The 22,868-nt window shown below is 48.0% G+C and overlaps 1 protein-coding gene across 1 annotated transcript in view; it reads right to left on the minus strand.

Moving 5' to 3' along the window:
- The window catches only part of LOC119381994 (venom metalloproteinase antarease-like TtrivMP_A), a 116,314-nt gene that overhangs the window by 85,790 nt on the left and 7,656 nt on the right, over window positions 1-22,868 (minus strand). Inside the window, exons 3-5 of the mRNA XM_037649738.1 lie at window positions 10,291-10,380; window positions 7,150-7,282; window positions 3,040-3,099 (exon numbers count right to left, since the gene is read on the minus strand). Coding sequence (XP_037505666.1) covers window positions 3,040-3,099; window positions 7,150-7,282; window positions 10,291-10,380 — 283 coding nt within the window. The remainder of the gene's footprint in view (window positions 1-3,039; window positions 3,100-7,149; window positions 7,283-10,290; window positions 10,381-22,868) is intronic.

Below are 22,868 nucleotides of genomic sequence, written 5' to 3' on the forward strand. Positions count from 1 at the left end.
CTTCCTGCTTGAGTCTACTGCCTACCTCCTGCACACATGGCGGCCCATTTTTCAAACCTTCCTCCGTTCCTCAACGTTCCCGGCAAGCCTTCCATTCCTTGGCATTTATGGAAAAAGATTTTCCAGGTACACTTGAAGGCGGCCGGCGGAAGCGGCTGGGAGGACGAAAGACGCGCGTCAGCACTTATCAGCGTGCTCGGTATCGAGGGCCAGCGCAAATACTTCGCGGCGCAGGAGCAGCTCGAAGCACACGGCGGCCCAAATGCTACGCACACGGCCAGTACACCGACGGCGGCGGACTCCGGCACGGTGTCGACAGATGCGGCGACGACGGAGTACGACACGTTGCTACAATTCCTGGACGGGCTTTTCGCAGAGTCAACGAACGTGCTAGCCGAGCGGCACCTTTTCACGAGCCGCAAACAACTGCCCGGCGAAACGTTTCTTGACTTCGTCACCGCGCTCAAAGAAAAGGCCCTGTCATGCAAGTTCGGCGCCACTTACGACGACAGAGTACGGGACCAAGTAATTCACGGGGTCGCCAACGCACATGTACGGGCCAAACTACTGTCGTACGGGGAAGCCCTTACGCTGCAGAAAGCCGAAGAAGTTGGACGCGACTTGGAGGCGCTCAACAAAGCCAACGCGGCATTCGGAGAGAATGAACGGCTACTCGGTTCGCACTCCGGTTACGACGGCAGCATTCAGTGCGTCGCAGCGGCTCGAAATGGCGGGTCGGCTGCTTCGCTGGTGCCGCATGTCACTCAACATGGCGGCGGCTTCCCCCCCGGCGCGGGTGGCCGGGTCCAAGATGGCTCCGCGGGCTCGACGGCGCTGCCACAATGCTGCGTTCGCTGCCAGCAAGTACAACAGCTTGCGCCCAAGCCTCAAGTCGGCCCCTGTTTTCGCTGCGGCAAGTTAGGGCATTTGGCGACTTACAAAAATTGTCCGGCCAAAAAGAAAATTTGCCAATTTTGCCGTATCAAAGGGCATTTCGCGGCAGTCTGCCGTAAGCGACGAGCGTCGGTACAGGAAGTTGCCCCCGTTCAAGACCGTGCCTCCGGCACTGCCACAGTCCTGTCCGTGCAAGCTGCGCCGACTAGCCCAAGGGACTTGCGCATCCCTGTTATCGTCGGAGGACATAGCCACATGTCATTGCTGGTGGATACCGGAGCCACTGCATCGTTAATGACCAAGAAGGACTTCGACATGCTTTTCGCTTCGAAGCACCGACTGCTCCAAATGTCCATCCAACTGCAGGATTTTTCGAAGCATCGCATACCGGTACTGGGCTATTTCCGCACGGACTTGCAGCACCGTGGCAAGCACGCGTTTGTAACCTTCTACGTGACAGCACACGGCACGTCACTACTGGGGCTCGACGCCATCCAGCAGTTGGGACTCCTGATCGACGGCGCAACATTGACGTGTCGTCTGGCTACACCAGTTTCCTCGCAGCTTCCTGCAGGTGTACCTCCGGGGTTCGAGCACCTGCCTGACCGGGCCAAGAGGCGGCAGCACATCATACCAGTGTCTGCCAAGCTGCGTCGGCTGCCTCTGGCGCTACGGCAGCAGGACGCCAGCGAGCTGCGCCGGCTCCAGGACGACGACGTCATCGTTGGCGGCCGCGGTCGACGGCCGCATTTGAGATTGGACATCAGCAACCAGGTGTTCCCTGCGCAGGCCAGTCGCGGTGGCCATGCTGTCCAGTGCGACTCTCCATCTGCTGAAGCGCAGCGTCAATTGCCTGAGACCCAGTATCACCCGTTGGGACTTCAGGAGGAAAGTCCTGGATATTCCTCCTCACCTGCAGTAAATGCACCGAATTCCAACACGGGGAGGGGAAGTAATGCGACTGGGTCTTCAGAATCGGCTCACGGCAGCCGCAATCCACCAAGTTCTTGGAGAGATGGGGACAGGTCTTCGAAGTCGGCTCCCGACAGCCGCCACACGCAAAGTCTTCCTGGAGGGCCTGGGTCACGTCGCCCACGGTGGACGCGTAAGCCCCATCCTACTGCTCTAGTGCGCGTGTGTGAATGTTCATTGAACAGTGCAAGCTGGCACTTGTGTTAGGTGTCGGTGAGATGAATTTTCTGTAACCTAGGTTGTGTGTGTGTTCTAGACTGAACTTCTGCGTATTGCAGGTACCACAGTTAGAATTGTATAAGGATGCAATTCTTCCCAGGGCGGGACGATGTTGTGTCGTGCGACCCCTGGTGACATGCTGAGACACCAGTGCTGTTGTGCTCTCTATTCATGCTACTGGGGAGAGCTGGGTCTCTGCCATGCCTCTTTGCTACCACCAATCCGGCGTGGTCATGCCGGTCATGTGACCCGTGCCTCGATGACCAATAGCCTTTCTTCTCCCTCCTTAAAACCGCCTGCAATAAACGCGGGAGAGCAGTCTCCCGTCAGTCTCGCCGAAGCTTGGTCTCTGCGTCGTCACTCCGCGCGCCCTCCCGTCGTTCGGCTGGTTCAGCCTCTCCGTCGGCCCGCCGCGGGTTACGCCGCGCTCCTGCCCTACACAACACTTACAACAGCTAGAATAATGGCGTATTGGGCAGTTTGCAAATGTAGTGGGCATTCTATGTAGGATAGTTTGAAACGGCCAATGTAATGCGGACAGGCCTTCCTTTCTATATGACTGGGTTGAGGCGTAAACCGAGAAGAAAAGCCGCAGTAGCGATTGAGAAGGCGATGCGAATGATGCCACATTACGCAATCACGTTGTATACTTCAAAGCGAAGCTCTACCGTCCTTCAGAATTTTTTATTCGAGGAAAGATTGCTGCATATTAAATCGATGAATTTAAAATAGCCACCGTCGCTAGAGTGATTTACCTGAAGGGAACATCTAGTGTTCCAAATAGGCGCCAAAAATAATCTTGTAGAAAAACTACACTGAACACCAATTACATATTAAGGGTCGAAGTATGTAATTCTTTACTCACTGCCTCTCAGTAATGTAGCAAAGTAAGTCAAGAAAATAGACCTCGCATACTATGCGCATCGCAAAACATTGTAATTTGAAAGGCTCTACCTTTGTACCACAGCAATCGAGATTCCACCTGCGTTTCCGTTGTATTCATATCCGGTGTCCCTAAAAAAGGAATAATGTTTAATGGCTGTTTCTTCACTCGCAAAAATTTGAGAAGACAGTGCATGCGCTCTGTGTTTTAAAGAAATGACGTATGAGGAACCGTACTATTCAGCATAAGTGAGCGCTTCACTATTTTAGCCTTTTATTCACCGCCTCTGCACAAAAATTATGTAACTTGTCTCCCAGGCATTAATGGAATCTTACTATGAGGGTAATAACCTTAAGTGCGTTGAATTATGTATGTATAACCTGCCATATACATTTTGAGTGTAAAGTATGAACTATTTAGTTTTGTAGCATTTCATGTTATTCTTATTGTTAAAGCATTAAAATATCTCGCAGTTGCTGTTCTCTAATGCTTCTGACTGCAATTTGTAGCTTTCTGTCTGAACTTACAAAACAGATCGAGTAAAATGGGCGTGTTTTTGTCCCACAACGATAATCGCCATGTGGCTTGCTTGCGTTTCCTTTTTTGAAAACTGAGCGCGGCCATTTTCCTGCCATGAATGCTATGTCACGCTGATAGCGCACATGCCGTTCGTGACCAGAAAGTGGTGGGCGCGCGGCGATAATGCAAGGAAAGGAAGGCAAAATAAATGACGCTTGTTGTTGTGGGACAAAAAGACGCTCCTTTTATTCGATCATTTCTGTGAGTGGTAATCCAGAAATTGAATCATAAATGCTCTTACATATTGTGCGGTTAACGCTAGCGTGGTTGTGGTGACCAATTTTAGTGTCACTTCGGATTTCCCGCCTAAAATCATACTAGACAAGCACCCCACCATGGGGCAGCGCCTAAGATTACATGCGCTCAAGCGTTGGTGACGTTAAATTGCAGTTGTCAAATCGGGGCCCCGCGTGCCGTAAAGAACGGAATGATTTGGCTGCTTCGGAATTATTGAAGCCTGTTCTGCATTCACTCGACTGTCGAGAGCGTGTCCACCAAGGGAAAAGAAAAGCATTCCTGGCGTAAGCAGCCAGAACCATCTAGAGAGCCGCCCAAAAAGAGAGCGAGAGGGGCGAGGAACTACAGCTCCCGTAGGGTGGCAGTCATGGTATTCTGTGCGTCCCGCAAAGCTTCTGGGACGTCGACAAACTCATTTCGTTTTGTGGAATGTCACACGGGATTTCGACCTACGGCAACGTTCGCTACGGTCAAGTAGCTATCGGTCAGAAGCGCCCAAGTATACAGGCCGATCAAACAAAACATATATCTTGTGGTTTCAGTTTTGGTGTCAGTGGCCCTTTAACGTGCACCTAATTCTAAGCACAAGGGCCTCTGGCATTTTGACTCCAAATAAATGCGGCCGCGGCGGCCGCATTTTCATGGAGACAAAATGCACCATAACCACTAGACCACCACCACCGCGGCGCGTTCCTGTTTTGGTGTTTCAGCAGTTATAGAACTGTGAACACGGCTGCAGGAGCAGGAATAAACATTTATGGGTCCAAACAGCGAGAAAGTGTTCTTTATATGCCCGAAGTGGCCGGCTTTTAAATTGCATAAAGCTGTTGGCTAACGTCGCAGCCTGTGCCTGGACCATTATGTTTCATGAATATTCTAGCCTCAGTGCTTTCAACATTGCTTCGCACGTGCAATACTATTTTTGCGCCTTACTAACGCGGTGTGCAGTGTCCCCACTTATATCAAGTAATGAGCGTAATGTCACTTAGCGGGGATTTGATATACGTTCTTGCGAACCATACAAAATGCCAACAAAGAAGCTTAGCTGAGATGTATCATTCCTAACTTCACTACATTTAGTGTGTGCTTAGGCCGCGCCCATGATTGTGTATTGCTTTGACGGGTGGATTTTTTAAAGCGTTAAATATTAGACAACTTTTATTGCGATAGACCCTCCATGCTCATTTTTCCGTTGAAGTCAGCGTCGCCGTCATGTTCTGTTTAATGCCCAAATATATGGCGTCACACCATTTGTTGTATGTTCTATGTGCTAGTGAAAGCTTGATAGCGCTGCTGAAGGCGTTTAATCGAGCAAATGAGAAAAGCACCGGCCAACTATTTCGGGCGAAAGGTGTATTGCAGGATTCCCGGTGGGTGGTCTGCGTGCCTTCGGCCGGAAAGCGCACTTCGAGCGCATTTCCGGGCGTGATCGCCTGCGGTACCCGGCGCCGTATATTTGCAGGCAATCAGCCAATGGCTTATACGCGTTGTGTTATCATCTCAAAGTTTGCCCTAAAGCCGGAGGCGGCACGACCGTCGCTTTCATCGCTACAGCTGCCGCGTTTCCTTACGCAAGCGATTTCTTTCAGTTACACCACACGTCACGCTAAACGACTCAGATGCTAGCCTAACTTCATATATCGTTCTGATTTGTTGCTATCGCATTTAGGGCTTCGAACTCATGGCCAAGGTGATCATTTTTTCTGGAGAATTCACAGGAGCAATGCTTTCAGAACCAACTGAGGAGCACTATTCTAAAGCGTGCCGAAAGTAAGGCATAGGAGGGGTCTGTTACACAGAGAGAAATGGGTTCAGGATATGAATATGTCATGTTCTCGCTTTTTTGGCGGACTCATCTCCATGGTAATAGACCTTCTAAAGAAGAACAAGGATGCGCGTGGGACAAAAATTTTGTTGACCGCTGAAATATATACTTTGCATTTCGAAGAAAGCAACAACACATACACGTGCGCGCGTGCGCGCGCATAGTGTATTAGATGAATAGACCGCATAAATTCGAAAATTGCTCGTGGCACGAATTTGGTTCTCTTTAATACTATAGTGAGTATTGTTTCTAACCACAACAATGATTCCTTGTAACTACGTAGGAGTAATGGTAAGAGTGCAAATGAAAATTTGGTCTAGTCCCATGCCGTGAGAACTGCCGGACAGCGAAACTGGAAGCGCGCCAGTGTATGTGATTGGCTAACGAGATCACGTGGTGTCGTAAGCCTGCCACTATAGTTGAAATGTGCGCGCTTACATCTAATTGCTCACAACGTTATTACGTGACCTTCCGGCTCAAGCAATGGCGTTTCAGTGAATGCCTCGTGTCACGGGATTTCTAGCGAGATCAAATGATATTGCAAATCCGCCGCTAGGTTTTAAATGCGACCGCTTACACCTCATTGGTCAAAGCTAGATCACGTGACCTGCCAGCTTAGGTAATGGCGTTTTAGCGATTTAGAGAAGTTTACCGAACGAACAAAAGTGCATGGTAACATCGCAAGGAGTATTTCACATACATCAAAGCTTGCAAATAAAATAAACCCGACATTAAGCTGACATGCTTCGTAATACTTCTTGCTTCCGACTTCATAGATTTGTAAAAATTTGTAATAGCTTCCTTCGCTTCTTAAAAACAGGTATACATTGTCTGGATATGCAGACAATGCCTTTGTTACTGCTCATCTGACTGGCAAGAGAAAACCGCGTATGATTTGGCAAAGTGAGATGCGACAAAGCAAACGACCAAAAAAAAAACCAACAAGAAAGAGCTCAGCAGGCACCCTTGTCTAAGAGCCTGTGTTATGAAGAAAGGATTACTTTAACATTCATTCACAAGTATCTTTGTAGATAAGCCCGAATACAGCAGGCTCATCTGCGAAGTCAGCAGGAAAACGGAGAGCTTCTATACTCCCCTTCATATTGTTCAGGGCGACTCTCGTATTTTAATGCATGCTCCCGTATTTTTTTTTTTTTTGGCGAAGGCAATTTATGTTTGTGCGGAATTAGGAGAACTGCCGTGGCGTTAGAGACTCGCACAGCAAAGATACTTTTAGAACGAAATAAGGGGGTCGGCGGACGGCATTGACTTTGGTTTAAACTAAATGAGGCACATAATCGTCGATGCAGTATCTCGGTCCCACCCATTGATAACCACCTGTTTTTCACCAACCTCTCAAGAAAGAAAACAAGCAGAAATTCTGAATACTGATACCAAACGCTAAGTTTTTAAACCGGATTCAGTGTCATAATTCAGGGGATATTTTTGCTTTGTAGCTTTGAACAATATATAATAGTTTTTTTCTTGCCACGGTCCAGCACTTCACGAATACGGACAGTTATATACTAGATAATATTACCATAGTCGTCATGTTGGTGACCAGCATTCTCTGGTTGAGGAACCTCGTATATTTCGTGAGCTATCGTGCCATCTTCCGCCCTCTCCATTCCTTCCAAAGGCCGTATGCGCAAGGTGTGACCAAGCACGCCTTCCTGTAAGCATTACACATATTATGCATAAGCAGCTGAAAAACCGATCACTTGCAGTGCCAGTGAGACTACATACGAAACGCCGAGTAAGACAAAGATTTGGCAAGACACTTTGATCCCGAGAGTGACATTTTCCAACAAAAAGAATTTTTTTACACACATTCACAACCAACCTTGCCTACTCCCAAAATCAGCTTAGCTTGTGCCAAAATGGCTCAACTGTATTTCGTCCAATTCAAATGTAAGGTTCACCCATAATCGAAACCAACCTGAATTGCAGCCCAAGACTGGCTTCGCCAACCCCCGAAACTTCAGTGACCCACCACTAAAATGTAGTTGTCTCAATGTAAACATTTAGTTGACCTACGTACCAAACAGGCTTGCCCACTCCGTAAGTTTTCTTTTCTCGCCCTTTAACTGACTAGGCCAATAAATTGAAGCAAGGTTTCAGTATGGGCTGGTGAAATTCCATTGCACGTGACACATTGGCGCATACACACGCATGAACGCAGTAAGAACCATACATACAAGTGGTGTCTGTTTCTAACGTTTCCGATGATCGTCGTTACATGCCAATTATTCCAGGCACTGCGGAAACCTGACGAATGCTTGTGAAAACGTGGGGGGAAAAGGCAGCATAATATCTTACTACCCGCGTGGCCGCGCTGTCTTTGGATGCTCTAAGGAAGCGCGCAGTGGAATGAAGCAGAATTATGCGCTGGAGCCCAGGGGCGTGGTGCACGCTCTGTTTTTAATGCTATAGCGTTGAAGCGGTCGTTTCCCAGAAATACCGGTATCGGAGTCCGTGTCGGCGTCGTTGGTTGTGAGCGGAAAATCGGGAAAGATGGAAATAATATAAAAAATGAAAATCTTCGGTTTTGTGAAAAGCGAACACAAGCCTTCTATGTGGTAAACAGGTGTTCTACCATAGAGCCACGCCATTGCTTGAGAGTGCTTCGGAAAAAAAAATGGTGAAGCTTGCACTAAGTCGCGCAAGGCTTGAAGCAGCGAAACTGGACGCTTCTGGTGGATGTCCAACCTCCAGAACCGAGCGTTCGCACCTCTCATAGATGTACAGGCACGTAGTCGTTGGCGTAGGGCTTCTATTGCTTGAGGCTCCTATTGCAGCCGCCGTTGCCTTTTCTGTTCCTTATTATGGCAGCTGGGTGGGCTTCTTTCTTTCTTAATATTTGTTTCTTTTTTTCTTCTCTTTCTGTCTCTTTCACTATGTTTCTTTTATGTCTATTTTGCCTCTGTTTCTTTATAGGGCGGAGTCAATCAAGAAATAAAACAAAATAAATTTTCTAGAGGCAGTGTTTAAACCGAGGCTGTTAAGGTCCGAAGACAAGTCTGATGACCACTGATATACACCCATTTTTTTCTTTAGTGTGGGCTATACAATCACGCTTTCAAACGTGAAGCTATGGGAAGCACATTAATGAGAGAGCGGAGAAGCCACGTGGGGCACTCGCTTCTCTCCTCTCTAAGTGATTCATGCACGCGTCTGCAGGGGTGATTGGCACTCCAACGTCGTGATGTTCCTTGGGCCGCCGTGGTGCGCCCGAGACGCCTAGTGATTATCAGCAGCGTCGTCGACCGGCCACGACGCTGCCGGTCGTTTAGCACGAGTCTACACGAGCTAACGAGGAGGGCGATACGCTTATCACGAGCCAGCCAGGGGGTATAATATACTGAGTAAAAACTTTTCCGAAACTTAGCACGAAAATGTAATGCCTGACGTAAGGGGCGAAAGCTGCGCTGCCCGGTGGTTTTCACGGCGAGGAACTGGCTGTATTGTAGCAGCGAAGCTTTTTAAGCTCGGCGTTAGGCAGTGCAGAGTGAACAAGAACTATCATCATTATGATCGGCATCTACTTTCTGGTGCGTCGCTCGGCCGGCGCGCGCTCTCTTCGTCCTCTTCTTCATCTTCCTAAGACCTTTCTATTTAAGGTTAATTAAAGCAACTTCTTAATAGACGCATAGCCTATTAAAGTCTTGCTTATTAAGACAGCCGGATGATGATATATATTTAATTAAGAACCTGTTAATGAAGACTATGCTAATCAATACCTTGTCAATTAGCTTCTTGCTAGAAAGAGCGTCCTGATTTAAACCTTGCAAGTTAGCATTTCGCTAATTTACAATGTCGAAATGAAGAAATATCTCAATAATAGTTTGCTAAATAGAACATTGACAATTAAAACTTGTTAACTAGGATATCGTTAATTATTACAGATCTAACTACTAGCATACTGATTTATCGTTCACTTTACGTAGCCGCGACGACACTTCGCCAAGCAATATAGGTGTAGGCTGCACATAACAAAGCCTTGCAATTCCTAGCCAAACCTAGCAACCACTTAGTCGAGCTTGTAGAAGCCGAGAAAAGCTAGGTTGGCCTCAAGCTCACTCTTAGTCCAGCCTTGCACCACTAGTGCAAGCGGCCCACATATTCCGTATGCTTTGCATTGAACGTGTTAAACAGTTTTGTTGTGTTTGCTCCACGGTATATGTTATCCTAGAGGGAGTTTCGTAATTATGAAAAGTTTTGGTCTCGTACACATCGCTCTGCCGATGTGCATATGACAAAGAGAGCGCAATCAATTCGTGTAGTCGCATCTACTCTTGTTTTTTTTCTCTGCTGTTTTGTTATGCATGCACGTCTTCAATTGGGACTTATAAAAATGCTCAGTTTTAATCCTAATTATATAGAACAGATATCTGGATCGATGAAAGTTACAATAATAACTAAGTAAATTGACTTCTGACGCTTCCCCTGTGCACGAAGGACAATCTGTATGAGATCTGTTCATGTAGCGCAATTACGTTAGTCGAAACCATTGTACTCGATGGCTGACACACTTAGTGTGCTAGGACTGCAATGGCTATAGCATGGGGTTCCGTACATTTGCTTGAAAGAAAACTTAAAATGAAATCAGAGGCAAACAGTTTCTGAGCCGTGAAGTTAAAGGAAGATTATTGAAAAATACTCATTTAGGTCTCGCACATACAACACTTAGGCCATCTTCTTGGGAGACATCAACAGCTGCCATCTGCTCGTGGTCGTCGTAAAGATTCTTCTCCATTTCAGCGCCGCTCATCTGAAAGAACAATGTGTGCCCCATTTGCTCATTACACAAAACACATTGGTCTTGCTAGCATATTTGCTACTCTTACTAGCATATTTGAAACGGATGGCGCAAAAACAATGACAAAAGAAAAGTACGACACTCGAGGGAGCGCTTTCTCACAACAAATTTTATTAGAAAGAACATACACTAGTTAAACCTTCGCAAAGTATCACATGCTCCTACATCATTGATAGCCGAAAGGATGCGGAAACATGTGCTCTTGTAAAGATTACAAACGGGCACAAAAACGATGATCACTTGTAGACTTTTTTTCGTATGTGATGAACCGATTGAGGAAGGAAATTTCATCGTCATGCAGTGCTGTTGATGGCATGCTCACACATACAGTGCCTTTTTTAATATGATGAGCCTCAATAATTTTGACGCCCATCACGAATTATGTATTATGTGTCAAAACCTAAGCTTATGAGCTACGCTGCAGTCAAGGGATTTGAAAATTTCATCATTGTCTTGTTATTTACCCTGCACTGACATCTAACAGTACGCGGGCATCTAGCATTTCGCCTCCATCGAAATGCGACCGCCGCGACCGGGATAGAACGCGCGACTTTGGGTCTGTAGCCGAGCAACGTAGCCACTCTACTACCGCGGGGGGTAATTGTGTTGGAATAAATATAAAAATTCAATTGGCGGACATGCTTCTTGACAAGTTCGTGGGGTGTTAATCATGCCTTGCAAGCAGTTCAAGCAGCAGTTTCTTTCACCAACTGCAGACCAACTGACGTCGCCCTGCGCACCTATATAGGTGCACTCATCCGTCCCTGTGCTGCGGCAGTCATTGTCGTGAAGCTCGGTGGACAGACGGCGAAATTACGGCTTACTCTTGTCCTAGCAGCAGTGCCTTGTTACTGTGGGCTCTCGTGCAAGAAACAGGACACTGCTGCTAGGACGTGAATGGTTGCACACAATACATCCAGACTGGAGCAGGATTTACGGCCGGAACTACCTCTCACTTCATTGTTCGATTTGTATTTCTGATCGAAGAAAGGACTAGATTCATTGTATGAAACGTGCAAAACGCTCTTCAGGGATGAGCGGGGCGCTAACGCAGACGAAAGGGCCGAGCTCTTACAGCGGAACTATATATGGTTAGGTACTGGCGGATCGCGTCCGTGGACAAAACGACGCACAGAACAACAATTTCTTCTGTGCGTCGTGATTGACTGCTCAGAACGACCAGCCGCTTTCTGAGCAGTCAATCTTGAAATGTCGGAAAGACCGAGCTTCACGCCAGAAAGCAACGAAGGCGCTGATGAAGTTTCTGCGAGCGACCCGCCTCGTTGAACGACTGTGACACTCCTGTGAGTGTGTCTTTGTGCTTCCTTCCTATCCCATTCCTCTCTTTTACAGCGAAAGGTGTTATGAGATCACTTCAGCGGACGTTTTTGGCGCCGTAGCTGTCCGCCGCCGCCGGTGTCCGTAACCAGTATCGTTCGAAATAAAAAAAAAACGAAAAAATTCCAGGATAGAACGAGGTTCGAACCTGGGCCCTCTGCGTGGGAACCCAGTATTCAACCTCTGAGCCATGCCGGTGCTTGAAACTGCTTTGCAAAAAGGTCCTATAGAGGCTTCATGTCGGGAAGGAACCACATTAGCAAATGCAATATAGCGTGGTAGAAGAGTAAAATAAGCACCAAGCGTCGCACAAGGCGAATTCTGTAACCAGGCGTCACACAATGCGAATTGCGCAACGAGTCGGTTGTTGAATGCTTCCAACCCATTACACAGGGCTCCGCCATAATTCTTCATCGTCATCAGGCACAGCATCAACAAAGTGCGCGTAATGCCTTACATGCCTTAGCAGGTACCACGGCTCTCCGTAGAATGACGAAAAATGGCATGGTTAGGATGATTTATATGTATATGAAAAATTACGATGATTTATAGCGTAGTGGGTTCCTCGCAAGTGCACTTGTATTGGTTGCCAAGGAAGCCCATAAGCGCCTGATCCATTTTCTCGGGGTCTCAGTAAAGTTCTTCGCCCCCCCCTCTCTCTCTTCCACGTCAACATATGGTATACAGCATGGCCGGAGAGGGAAATAGTGACCGAGCGTCACCCAATGCAAATTACATAACTGGTGGACTGTTTAAAGCTTCCAACCCACTACAAAGGGCTGAGCCATAATTCATCGTCATCATTCGTAGCGTCAACAAAGTGCACATAATGCCTTACAGACGTGTAGCTGGTACCTCGCTTCTCCGCAGAATGACAAAATAATGGCTTAGTAGGTGCTTCCCAACTTCACAAAAATTGTGATTTATGGCGTAGTGGGTACCTTGCTAGTGTACTTGTATTAGTATCTCCAAGAGAGTTCAGAACGGTCTCAAGAAATGCCGCTCTTCCAGCTTTCGCTGTGACTGTGCTGCGCTTTCCGCGCAGGCCTGGCGTTTTTCTTACTTTTATGTCTCCCCTTACCACTTCCCCAGTGCAGGGTAGCAAACCAGATATGTTTTCTGGTTAACCTACCTGCCTTTTCGCATTACATTTCTCTCTCTCTCTCAGGAATATTGGTGAAATAGCAGGGTTTCACTTGTTTTCTCGGCACCCAACAAGTTGTCGCAGTTATGTGCCAGAACCAGTCCGGTTGGGACGCCCTCGAATAGTTGTAGAATTGAGCACCAAAACGAATTGGTTGAATGTCCGATGGATATCATCCACAAATTTCCATTGTGTTGCGATCAAAGTTACGTCGGACAGACAAGGAGATTCTTGAATGTGCGATTACTTGCGCACGATCAAAAAGTAAAAAAAAAAGCTGTCATGGTTTCCTGGCGGCTCATTGCGTGCAGTACGAATGCGTGCCTTTATTTTAGAAAACAACAGTGTTGGCCAATCACACTAACGATAGCAACACGATCATCATTGAGGCAGCGGCGATAGCTAATCGAAGCTGCGTCTATCGCACTAACAAATGAAGATGTGTAGCTGGTGCCCCGCTCCTTAGAAGAAATATAAATCATGGCATAGTTGGTACATGCCTATTTAACAAAATTATGATCATCTGTGCTGTACTGGGTGCCATGGAACTGTATTTGCAGTAGTCGCCCCGAGACAGTTTACAACGCGCTCTGCAGCTTTCGCAGTGACTGTGCTGCGCATTGCGCGCAGGCTTTCGTTTTTTTTTTACAGTGGAACTGTTACTCTTTCCGTTAAGCTGCTACGCGTTCGCATAAACTATCACCATCATAAATGTCCTCTACCTTTCTAGCGCGTGCAACGCAATACAACGGCCGGCTCGCGCTCTCTTCGTCCTCTTCCGTTTCGCTTCCCAAACATGTGCGCACGGCAAGCGCTCTCCCGCTGCGCCGATTTGTTCGGCTTTGGATGCAAAAATTCAGATGGGTAAGAAAAGGAGTACTGAAAGAAAAAAGAAAGAAACAAAGAAAGAAAGAAAGAAAGAACGAAAGAAAGGAACAAAGCCACAGAAAGAAATAGAAAGAAAGAAACGGTGGTGCAACTAATATTTACTGAAAACGACTACTGTGTTGGTCTATACATCTTCGTCTACAACAACGTGACGCATCCTATTGTTGTGCCGAATTAAAACTTCTTTATCCGACAAATGATACTGCAGTGTTCTGACACACTCGGCACTTCTCGTTGATTTTGGTTTTGCCTCCATAATTTGTCTGCCAGCAAACGTACGGTGGGAAACTGGAAAAACTTGTTTTAAGTCAGTTGCTGGAGGGCTTCCCGCTTTTTCTCTGTGGCTCACTTTGATCCCGTCTTATCAAGAAAAATTGGGTAGGGGCGAAACATGTAGGGAAGGGTATTTCAGCTCCACTAACGTGAAACCTGTGGAGGGGCGAAGCATGCAGTGTGCGCGGGTGTTTCCCACAGCAAAATCACTGCTAATGGGCAATGAGAGACAGAAGAAAGATTAGACAGAGAGACCCGCAGTCCGCTTTTAGTTAACGTGCGCGCTGCGAATATTTATTGAACTACGCACAAGAGAAATCTCCCACCGGCATTGCATTGCAGGTCAAGATCTAGTGCCTATATGTCGGGGTGGCAGGTGAACGGCTGTGCAGCGCGAGCAGTCGGTTTTTCCAATCAAGAAACTAGCTAGCAGATGCTGCCGGCGTCCGCGATGACTCTCGCGGACTAGGGCGCGCTCTTGTTCCTTTCGAGCTGGTTGTTCAGCGTTCATCGCAGAAAGAGCGTTTCGTTAGTCAACGCGCTCTGTTCGCTCTCTGTCGCCATGCGGCGAGCGCTAATGCGGTGACGCTCTTTAGTCTATTTGCCCCAAGGAGGTTAAAGAGAAATTGCTGGAGTGGCGATGATTGCGCAAGAGTGAAGCCGTGCCCACCACAATATGGCGGCTGCGCTCGCCATCTTAGTAGGGGCACGATAAACCATCGGCGTTTGGCGAAGGAAAGCGAGCGTTTTCCTCGCACGCCAGACGAGTTCAATATGGCAACTTTTACGGGTCAGATACAGCTCCAAGTGTGTCTTTGTGCTACTAGTTTTGGAATGTAAGCCTCAAAGTCACGGCAAATTTTATTGGTGATCAATCGCCAATGCTCCCCTCGATGGGTTACTTTCGTCGGCAACAACGATCTTTTACTTTATAATGACCCTAGTACTTAGACTAACAGAATAAAGCCATTTGATCTCTAAGTAGGCACCACCAGAAAAGAGCACGTTTCCGAGCTCTTTGGTGGGCAAAAGCCGGCTTCACTTTTGCTGGCAAGACGTTGCGAGAGCTTCCACTCCAGAATTTTTTTAAACCTCCTTGATTTGCCCTCTCTTCTGCTCAGGCAAATGGACAGCAGACGGCGCTGCACGCTGACACGTCGAGACCCTAAAATGCTTCTCCCCTAAAAATGAACTGTTTTATTTAAATGTACCTGCACACGGTGGTCATGCGTAGCTTTGTGTTACAGATGTGGCAGATATGGCAGAGATCACGTGTGTCAGGTATATATTTGTGTTGCTTCAATAAACGATATTTGGAAGTCAGCGCTTGTCCTCATGGTTTCCTCGTCTGCTCTGCACTGTTCGCGCTGAAGCCTTAATTTTATGGAATAACAACTAGCCCTCTCCCACACATTGCTTCTGCACCCGAAAATCATATCGAGCTCTTCACCTGTGCCAGTTCCCCCATACCAAGCGTGATGAACCGTGGGCACTAGATCAAATTGAATGGGGAGAACGGGGCAAACCGCAATAAAATCTGTTCCAAGACCTAAAATGCGCTCGGCCTCATTGGGAGGATCGCGAACAGGCATCGATGCATGAAGGGCGAGAACCTCGTTCGCATCACGGTGTAAGATATAAACACTTTAGGTGGGGACACTTCTCGGCTTGCTTACGAGACGCGATCGACCAGATAAAGTAACAACGGCGCGCGTCCGTAGGACCGCTGACGGCAGCGGATACCTATCGGCAAGCCAGCGCAACTTCAAAATAAAAAAAAGTTTTACGTACCGTTGCTATAGCAACCGGCGAGGCCGGTCGCAACGCCGGTGTTCTGCGAGCGTCGCGTTTGTCACTCTCGGAAAACACGCCATGCGACAGCTTTAGTTGCTAGCGTGCCTTAGCCGCGTTCGCTGACCTGGCATTTTATCATTCCCGTTTACAAAATTAACTTGTGATGTGGTAAGCAGCCATGCAGGAAATTTGACGAAAGAAGGCGTCTACACAACGAGCGAATATGGGAAGAAAGTGCTTCGTTAGTGGTTGCCGGTCAGGTTACCCTCACTGTCAAGAAAAAGCAATTTTGTTCAATGTTCCTGCTGATCCCGAACGCCTCCAGGCATGGGCTCAAGCGATTCCCAGGAAGACCCGTATGCTCAGCACAAAGGATGCAGTCTGCAGCAAGCACTTCACAGACGATATGATTCTGAAGAAAAGATACTTCGGAGATCTTGCAGGAGAGGTCCTGCTCGACGTGCCGAAAAGAAGCGTTCTTTCGGAAGATGCAATCCCTTGCATTTTTCCGTCTTCTCCCGTACACCCTTCTTCGGAGTCCAGGAAAAGAAAGACACCTACTACAGGTCACCCACCACCACTACCAAAGGCCAGAAAGAAATACTGCAAGTTTGCAGCAGCTTCGAAACTTCAGGAAAACCCTGCAATGGCTTTAGCGCAAGAGGGGGACATCGCCTGAAACTATGTTTAATGACACTTCCGGAAACGTTGTGATGAGGGGAAACGCCACAGCTTCAAGTAAGCAGTTTGCAGCTGAGATGCTCGCAAGCGAAGATGAAGTGGGCACCGAAAGTGACTTTTCAGGAGTGTGCTTAGACCCTTCAAACGCCGACTTGCCAAGCTCTGAGTATAACCATCATACACTGCGTGATTCCGGTCAGCATTCTTTTCATTTTATACAAGCTGGGTTTTCGTCATCTGGGAATCCGCTGTCAGTTAAGATACTCAATGTACAGCAAGTCAAGGACGCAACTTTCGCTCTCAGCACTTTCGTGCTTGGTCGAAGAGTTGACTCCCCATTTATTCCCGAATCATGTGAATTGCGCTCTCCTGATGACTGGAGCGTTGTGAGTAAAGCCCTGAAATGTTTCGCTGAATGGAATATCTGCTCTGGTGGGCCGCCACAGGAAAGATACACGAACGTGTACTTGGAATGTGGCTACGTGGATACATCCGGCGTTTGGCGTCATCATCGGTGCCCCATTCTTCAAACTGGAGCCTTGCACATTTAGTGATAGGCTGCACAATACACTCCGGGTGCACATGTACAGGAAGGAGAAGCGCAAACAAGAAAAATGGATCAGAATCCCGTTGAAGTCATCCATAAAAGATAAGGTAAATGCCTTACGAAAGCAACGCATTGCATGTTACAGGTCCAAGATGCAAGTGCTTAAGACCAAAAGAAAGCTTCTCCAGGAGTTACAGTCTTGTCGTGACAAACTGACCGTATTAAGCGACAACTCGCTCAACGAAACGCTGACAAGAGCAAATCTTTCAGAGGCGCAGCAAATGCTAGTGAGAGAGTGCGTGGAAGCAGCCCGACACGAGTCAAGAAATGGCAGGAGGTACACAAACAACTGGCTCCTGTTGTGCTTACTGTTACACATTCGCTCACCGAGCGCCTATAGGTTTGTTAAAGGGGTCATGAACCACTTTTCCAAGTAATGATCTAATGGCCTCAGTATCGGAGTGTACTGCCTCCCGAATCGATTGCCGCAAAAATTTCTCGAATCCGTCAAGAATCAGCGGAGTTACGGGGGTTTGGCGCACGCTCCCAGCGCTTTCTCTCTTTTCTCGTGCCGGCGAGCGCACTGGAAGCTAGACAGGGAGGGATGGCATGGGGGAAAGAAGTTACGCCAGCGCGCGTCATGAAACGCGATCGCTCTCCCGCTGTGATTCGCTTGCGCGAGTGCGGCTACCGTGTACTGAGGAGTGCGGCGCCGGCATGTGGCGGCACCCCGCGGCAAGAAGCGCATCTGATCCGAACGCCGCTCTCGATTTACGTCGGCTATCGGCCAATAAGCATGCTATGTCTCTTGCGACGTACAGCGGACAGACGCCCCGCCCACCGACGAGAGTGAGAACCGGCCTCTGTTTGAAAAGAGAGTGCCTGGGGAAATGGCAACTTCGCGCTCCGCTTGTGGCCATTACGCGGCGCGCACGACTGTAATATTTGGCAGAGCAGTTCATAGCCGTGTCAGCTTTCCGCAGGATGTGTTTTTTCAATCAGCCCAAGGGGTGCTTCATGACCCCTTTAAAGAGAACGACGTCCTCCCCCTGCCATCAGTGAAAACTATCAGACGCTACATATGTACAGTTGACGTGAAGTGCGGCTTTGACAAAGACTTCTTCTCGGCACTGAAAAAGAAGTTGCAAACGAAGCCGACATTCTTCAGGCATGGAATGTTGTTGTTGGACGAGATGCAAGTTAGACAGTGCAAGCGACTTAACTCAAGGACTTTGAGCTATGATGGCCTCGTGGATCAAGGCGAACAGAACATGAAATCTAAAGATTTGGCCGACCATGCACTGGTGTTTATGTTCTGCCCGTTTACCGACAGCTACGCACAACCTGTGGCAGTCTTCGCTTCCAAAAACGCCACACGAGGCACAGTGCTGTGCCAATTGCTTTTGCAAACGATTGTGCTCCTTGAAGAAGCTGGAGCGTTCATTGACGGGGTCGTCTGCGACGGGGCAAGCACGAACCGTACCATGTGGAAGCACCTCGGCATCTCTGGTGATGTGGAGCGAGAGAAGAATTTCTTCGAACATCCTCTTGATGCTGAACGCAATGTGTACATGTTTTCAGACGTCCCGCATTTATTTAAATGCATCAGGAACCGGCTGCTGAAACAAAAGTACATGAAAGTGCACAGAAAGTGGGTGAAATGGTCTCACTACGTTTCGGTATTCAAAGAGGATGAGGTGCACAAAGGAGGTGTGCCCCAAGGTTACTCAGCGTCATATCTGGCCAAGCAACATGGACAAAATGCGCGTAAAATTCGCGACTCAAATTTTCAGTTCTTCCATGGCTGCTGGTATGAAGTACTACCAGGAACAAGGCAAAAACAATCTGAGTGACTGCGAGGGAACCATTGAGTTTACAGTGCGACTCAATGATTTGTATGACGCCTTAAACCGACGGCACCCGGCGGAAGGAATTAAGCAAGGCAGCAGTGATATCAGGGTCCTGAAAGAAGCCTTGAAATGGCTGAACGAATGGGAAAAAGAGCTTTTTGATGGGTTAATTACTAAAGACATGTTTCTGGCAAGGACGACGGCTGAAGGACTTCGCGTCACATTGAAGTCCACAATCGATCTTTGCAACCATTTACTGAATGAGTGCAGCTTCCGATACGTTATTACCGCTAAATTCAATCAGGACCCATTGGAATGCTTTTTAGGGAAAGTCCGTCAAGCAGCTGGTGAGAATGATCACCCTGACATGCCTACATTCATGCAGGTGTATAGAACGCTCAGTATATACACACTGCTGAAGCCACCTAAGTTCGGAAATTGCGAGACAAGAGAAGATGCCCCCATTTTGGATTTCGCCTGCTTCAAATCAATCTTCAAAGGTGGTGAAAATTCATCTGAAAGGCAGCTCGAGGAACTTCGCGCGAAGTTGGATGCACTTATAGACACGGAATCGTGGGAATGTGAAGATGTTTTCCCTGCAAGTTCGACCACAGCCCAGGCAGTTGACTGCATAATTTATTACGTCTGTGGTTACCTGAGCCGGAAGCTTCAACCAATGTTCTCATGCTTAACCTGCAGGAGGTCACTCACCGTGTCTTCAAGCGTTGCACCGGAAGCTGCCCTTACGAACTCAAAGACGAAGGAAGGACTGACACACCCAAATCGCAGGCTGTACTCTCTGCTGAAGTCCGCGGAAGATTATTTTTCCAGCCACGCAGACGACCCCCACGTATTTTGGGACACGATTGAGCATGTCACTGAGCAGCAGTTGACATTTCCGTGCACTGAGCACAAGACAGACGCAGTTGCCAGAATCCTGCGCTACTACATTACTATGAGAATGCGGCAACACTGCAAGATGCAAGGCCGAAATGCGCCTAAAGATAACTGCAACAAAAAGAAAGAGGCAAGGCTTTGCAAGGTTTACACTCCTCCTGTTGTTCTGTTCGGACATGTCTCGCCCTTACGGTGGTGTCACTTTCATGAGATTCAATGTATACATTCACTGTCTACGTCTTAAATGTGAATGAATAATTTTCGCTGCACGAACATTTGTTTTATGTTTATGCTACGCAGTGATACATTGCAATAAATAGCAGTTTTTTTGTTATAGACGTAGTGAGAATTTCTTTCACAGTCTTACGTTGTGCACTCGCTGTTTTTTGTGAGCTTGCCTCCAGTGGCGTTCTTAGAAAGGTGCGTTGATTATTAAGTGCGAAAAAAAAAGCTATAGTGTGTTCCCCCTGCACGGTAAGAGGCGATGGTGACAGCAGTGAGAAGATATGCGCAGTGGGCCCGCGTAAACGTCTCCTGCCCACTGTTAAGCTCACAGTCGTGAACGTTCCGCCGTATATTCGTCATTAGAACCGCAAAAATAGATTTCGGAGCAACACCAAACGGTACCAATGTAATGCACGCCAAACAATTTGTCTGAGTATGTAAGTTGTCTCTTCTCTCATACGAGCAATCACGCGTTCTTGTTCAAGTTCTGCTTTGCTGGTCATCAAAAGCATGTGTGTTCCCCCATGCTGTTAGCGCGCGCTGCCGTATATCCCACATCATGCCCCACATCCAGCTAGGCGATCCGAGTGCACTACCATCAGCGAACGCACGAAAACCAGATCATTTAGATAGAGAGCCGCAACATACGACATTTTGGAAGAGATGCCAATTATGCAAGTATCTGTTACGCCCCAAAAAAAGTACTAAGTTTACTGGACGTGCGAGAACCAACTTCTAATAACGGCATGCTTTACATAGAGAAGCATGGAGACCGCGCATGCCGCGCGTCCCTAACCCCTCCTCATGCTTGGAGGGAAGAGTAATCAATTTTCACTGCTTGGCAGGCACAACGCCCATGTGTCACTAAACTCAAGTTTCCCGCGAAGGGCCGGTTGTTATAGCAACGCCTCTTCCTGTCTTCAAGTTGCGTCTACTCGCCGATAGATATCCGCTGCGGTCAGCGGTCCGACGGACGCGCGTCGCTGTTACTTTATCTGTTCGATCGCGTCTTGCGAGTGTCCCCACCTAAAATGTTTGTATCTTACACCGTGGTTCGCATCATCCATGCTTTCGTCAACCGCGGCCGTGAACAACTGGTTGTTCCCGGAGCGCAAAAACATCAATGCACTCTTTAGCAGAGTCCTAAATTAGGCCTGAGTCTACTCATGCGTAAGCTCATGGATATCTTCGAGTAGGGTATGCATGCTACGCTCGAAGACATCATTGTAGCTCAACAACGTTCTCGAGTCGCCAGACGTCCTGGCACCCTCTCGGGCCGCCTTATCCTCGGCGAGTTGGACCTGAATCCTTTATACTCTTGCCCGACTGCTAAGACGCTCCTCAACAAAATCATAGCTCTGATATCCGTACCTTCCTACCGCGCAACATGCATCCGCCTTTCTACCTAGGAAGAAGATGTACTAGCGGCAGGGCTTTGCTCGCCGACGCGCGACTCGATAGCGACCCAGTCTGATTCGTGGACGCCACCTTGTGTAGTCAACGAGACGCCTTTGCCTCGGTGGTCATCGATCTCAGCTAAGAAATTATTGGCTGCGCCCTGGTCTGAACGTCCAAAGTGGACTTAGCAGAACTATAGCCCTAGCCGTCGTCTCATATATGTCGTGACAAAGGGCGTTGCCGGAGAATTATTTCCCGCAAATTGGTTGTCCGACGCGGATTTATATTTGTCCGTGCTTGTGGTTGTACGTCTGTGGTACAAGCAAGCACAAGCACGGACACAAGTATGTCGGAGTTACTGCCGCTCTAAATGCTGCCTACATGTACTCCTTGATCCTAGCACTTATCAGCTTCACTGAAAAAAATATATATATATATATATATATATATATATATGCATGTATATATATATATATATATATATATATATATATATATATATATATATATATATGTTGTGAAGAAGAAGACGCGCCGCCGGTCAGCAGTATCGCGAACGCTCGCCGCGCGCGGCTGGTCGCTGGCATCTTTCTGGACGGTGCTCTGCCCCGACTCGCTGTGTTTGGTCAAAGCGTCACCACAGGAACGCATCGCCAATAAACCTCGTCTCAATTGGTGGAGGGTGCTGAGGGTCCCCGTCAACTGAACCTGGAGCTGCGAAGCAGAACACTTCCGCCCGTCATGACAACCAACGTCGACCAACCGGCCCCGTCCGCCCAGTCCGGCAGCGGCACCGGAGTTCCTCGGCTGAGGGACCCCAAGGTTTTCAGCGGTGCCGATGAGACCGACGTAGAAGACTGGTTCACTAACTACGAACTGGTGAGCGCGCACAACAAGTGGGATGACGCCGACAAGTTGACCCATGTCGTATTGTATCTCACTGACGTTGCCGAAATGTGGTATCACAACCACAAAAGCGACATCCCGACATGGTCAGTATTCAAGACGTCTTTCGCTGAAGTGTTTGGCCGACCTGCTGTCCGCAAATTTCGCGCCGAACAACGCTTGCGCACTCGAGCACAGAAGACGGCCGAAACGTTCACGAGTTACATTGAAGACATCATCGATCTCTGTAACCGTGTCAACGCCGCCATGCCTGAGTCTGACAAGATTCAGCACATCCTCAAAGGGATCGACGATGGCGCATTTCAGATGCTCCTGGCCAGGAATCCTCGCACCGTTTCGGAAGTCGTCACCTTATGTCAAAGTTATGACGAGTTGAGGAAGCAGCGCGCCTTGACTCGGCCATTTTCATCGCATGCCGACTCGCTCTCGAGTCTATATATATATATATATATATATATATATATATTGTAGTGGGGAAGAGCGTCAGCGAGACAGCATC

The sequence above is a fragment of the Rhipicephalus sanguineus genome, chromosome 2, assembly GCF_013339695.2.
Source record: "Rhipicephalus sanguineus isolate Rsan-2018 chromosome 2, BIME_Rsan_1.4, whole genome shotgun sequence".
Classification (NCBI taxonomy): Eukaryota; Metazoa; Arthropoda; class Arachnida; order Ixodida; family Ixodidae; genus Rhipicephalus; species Rhipicephalus sanguineus.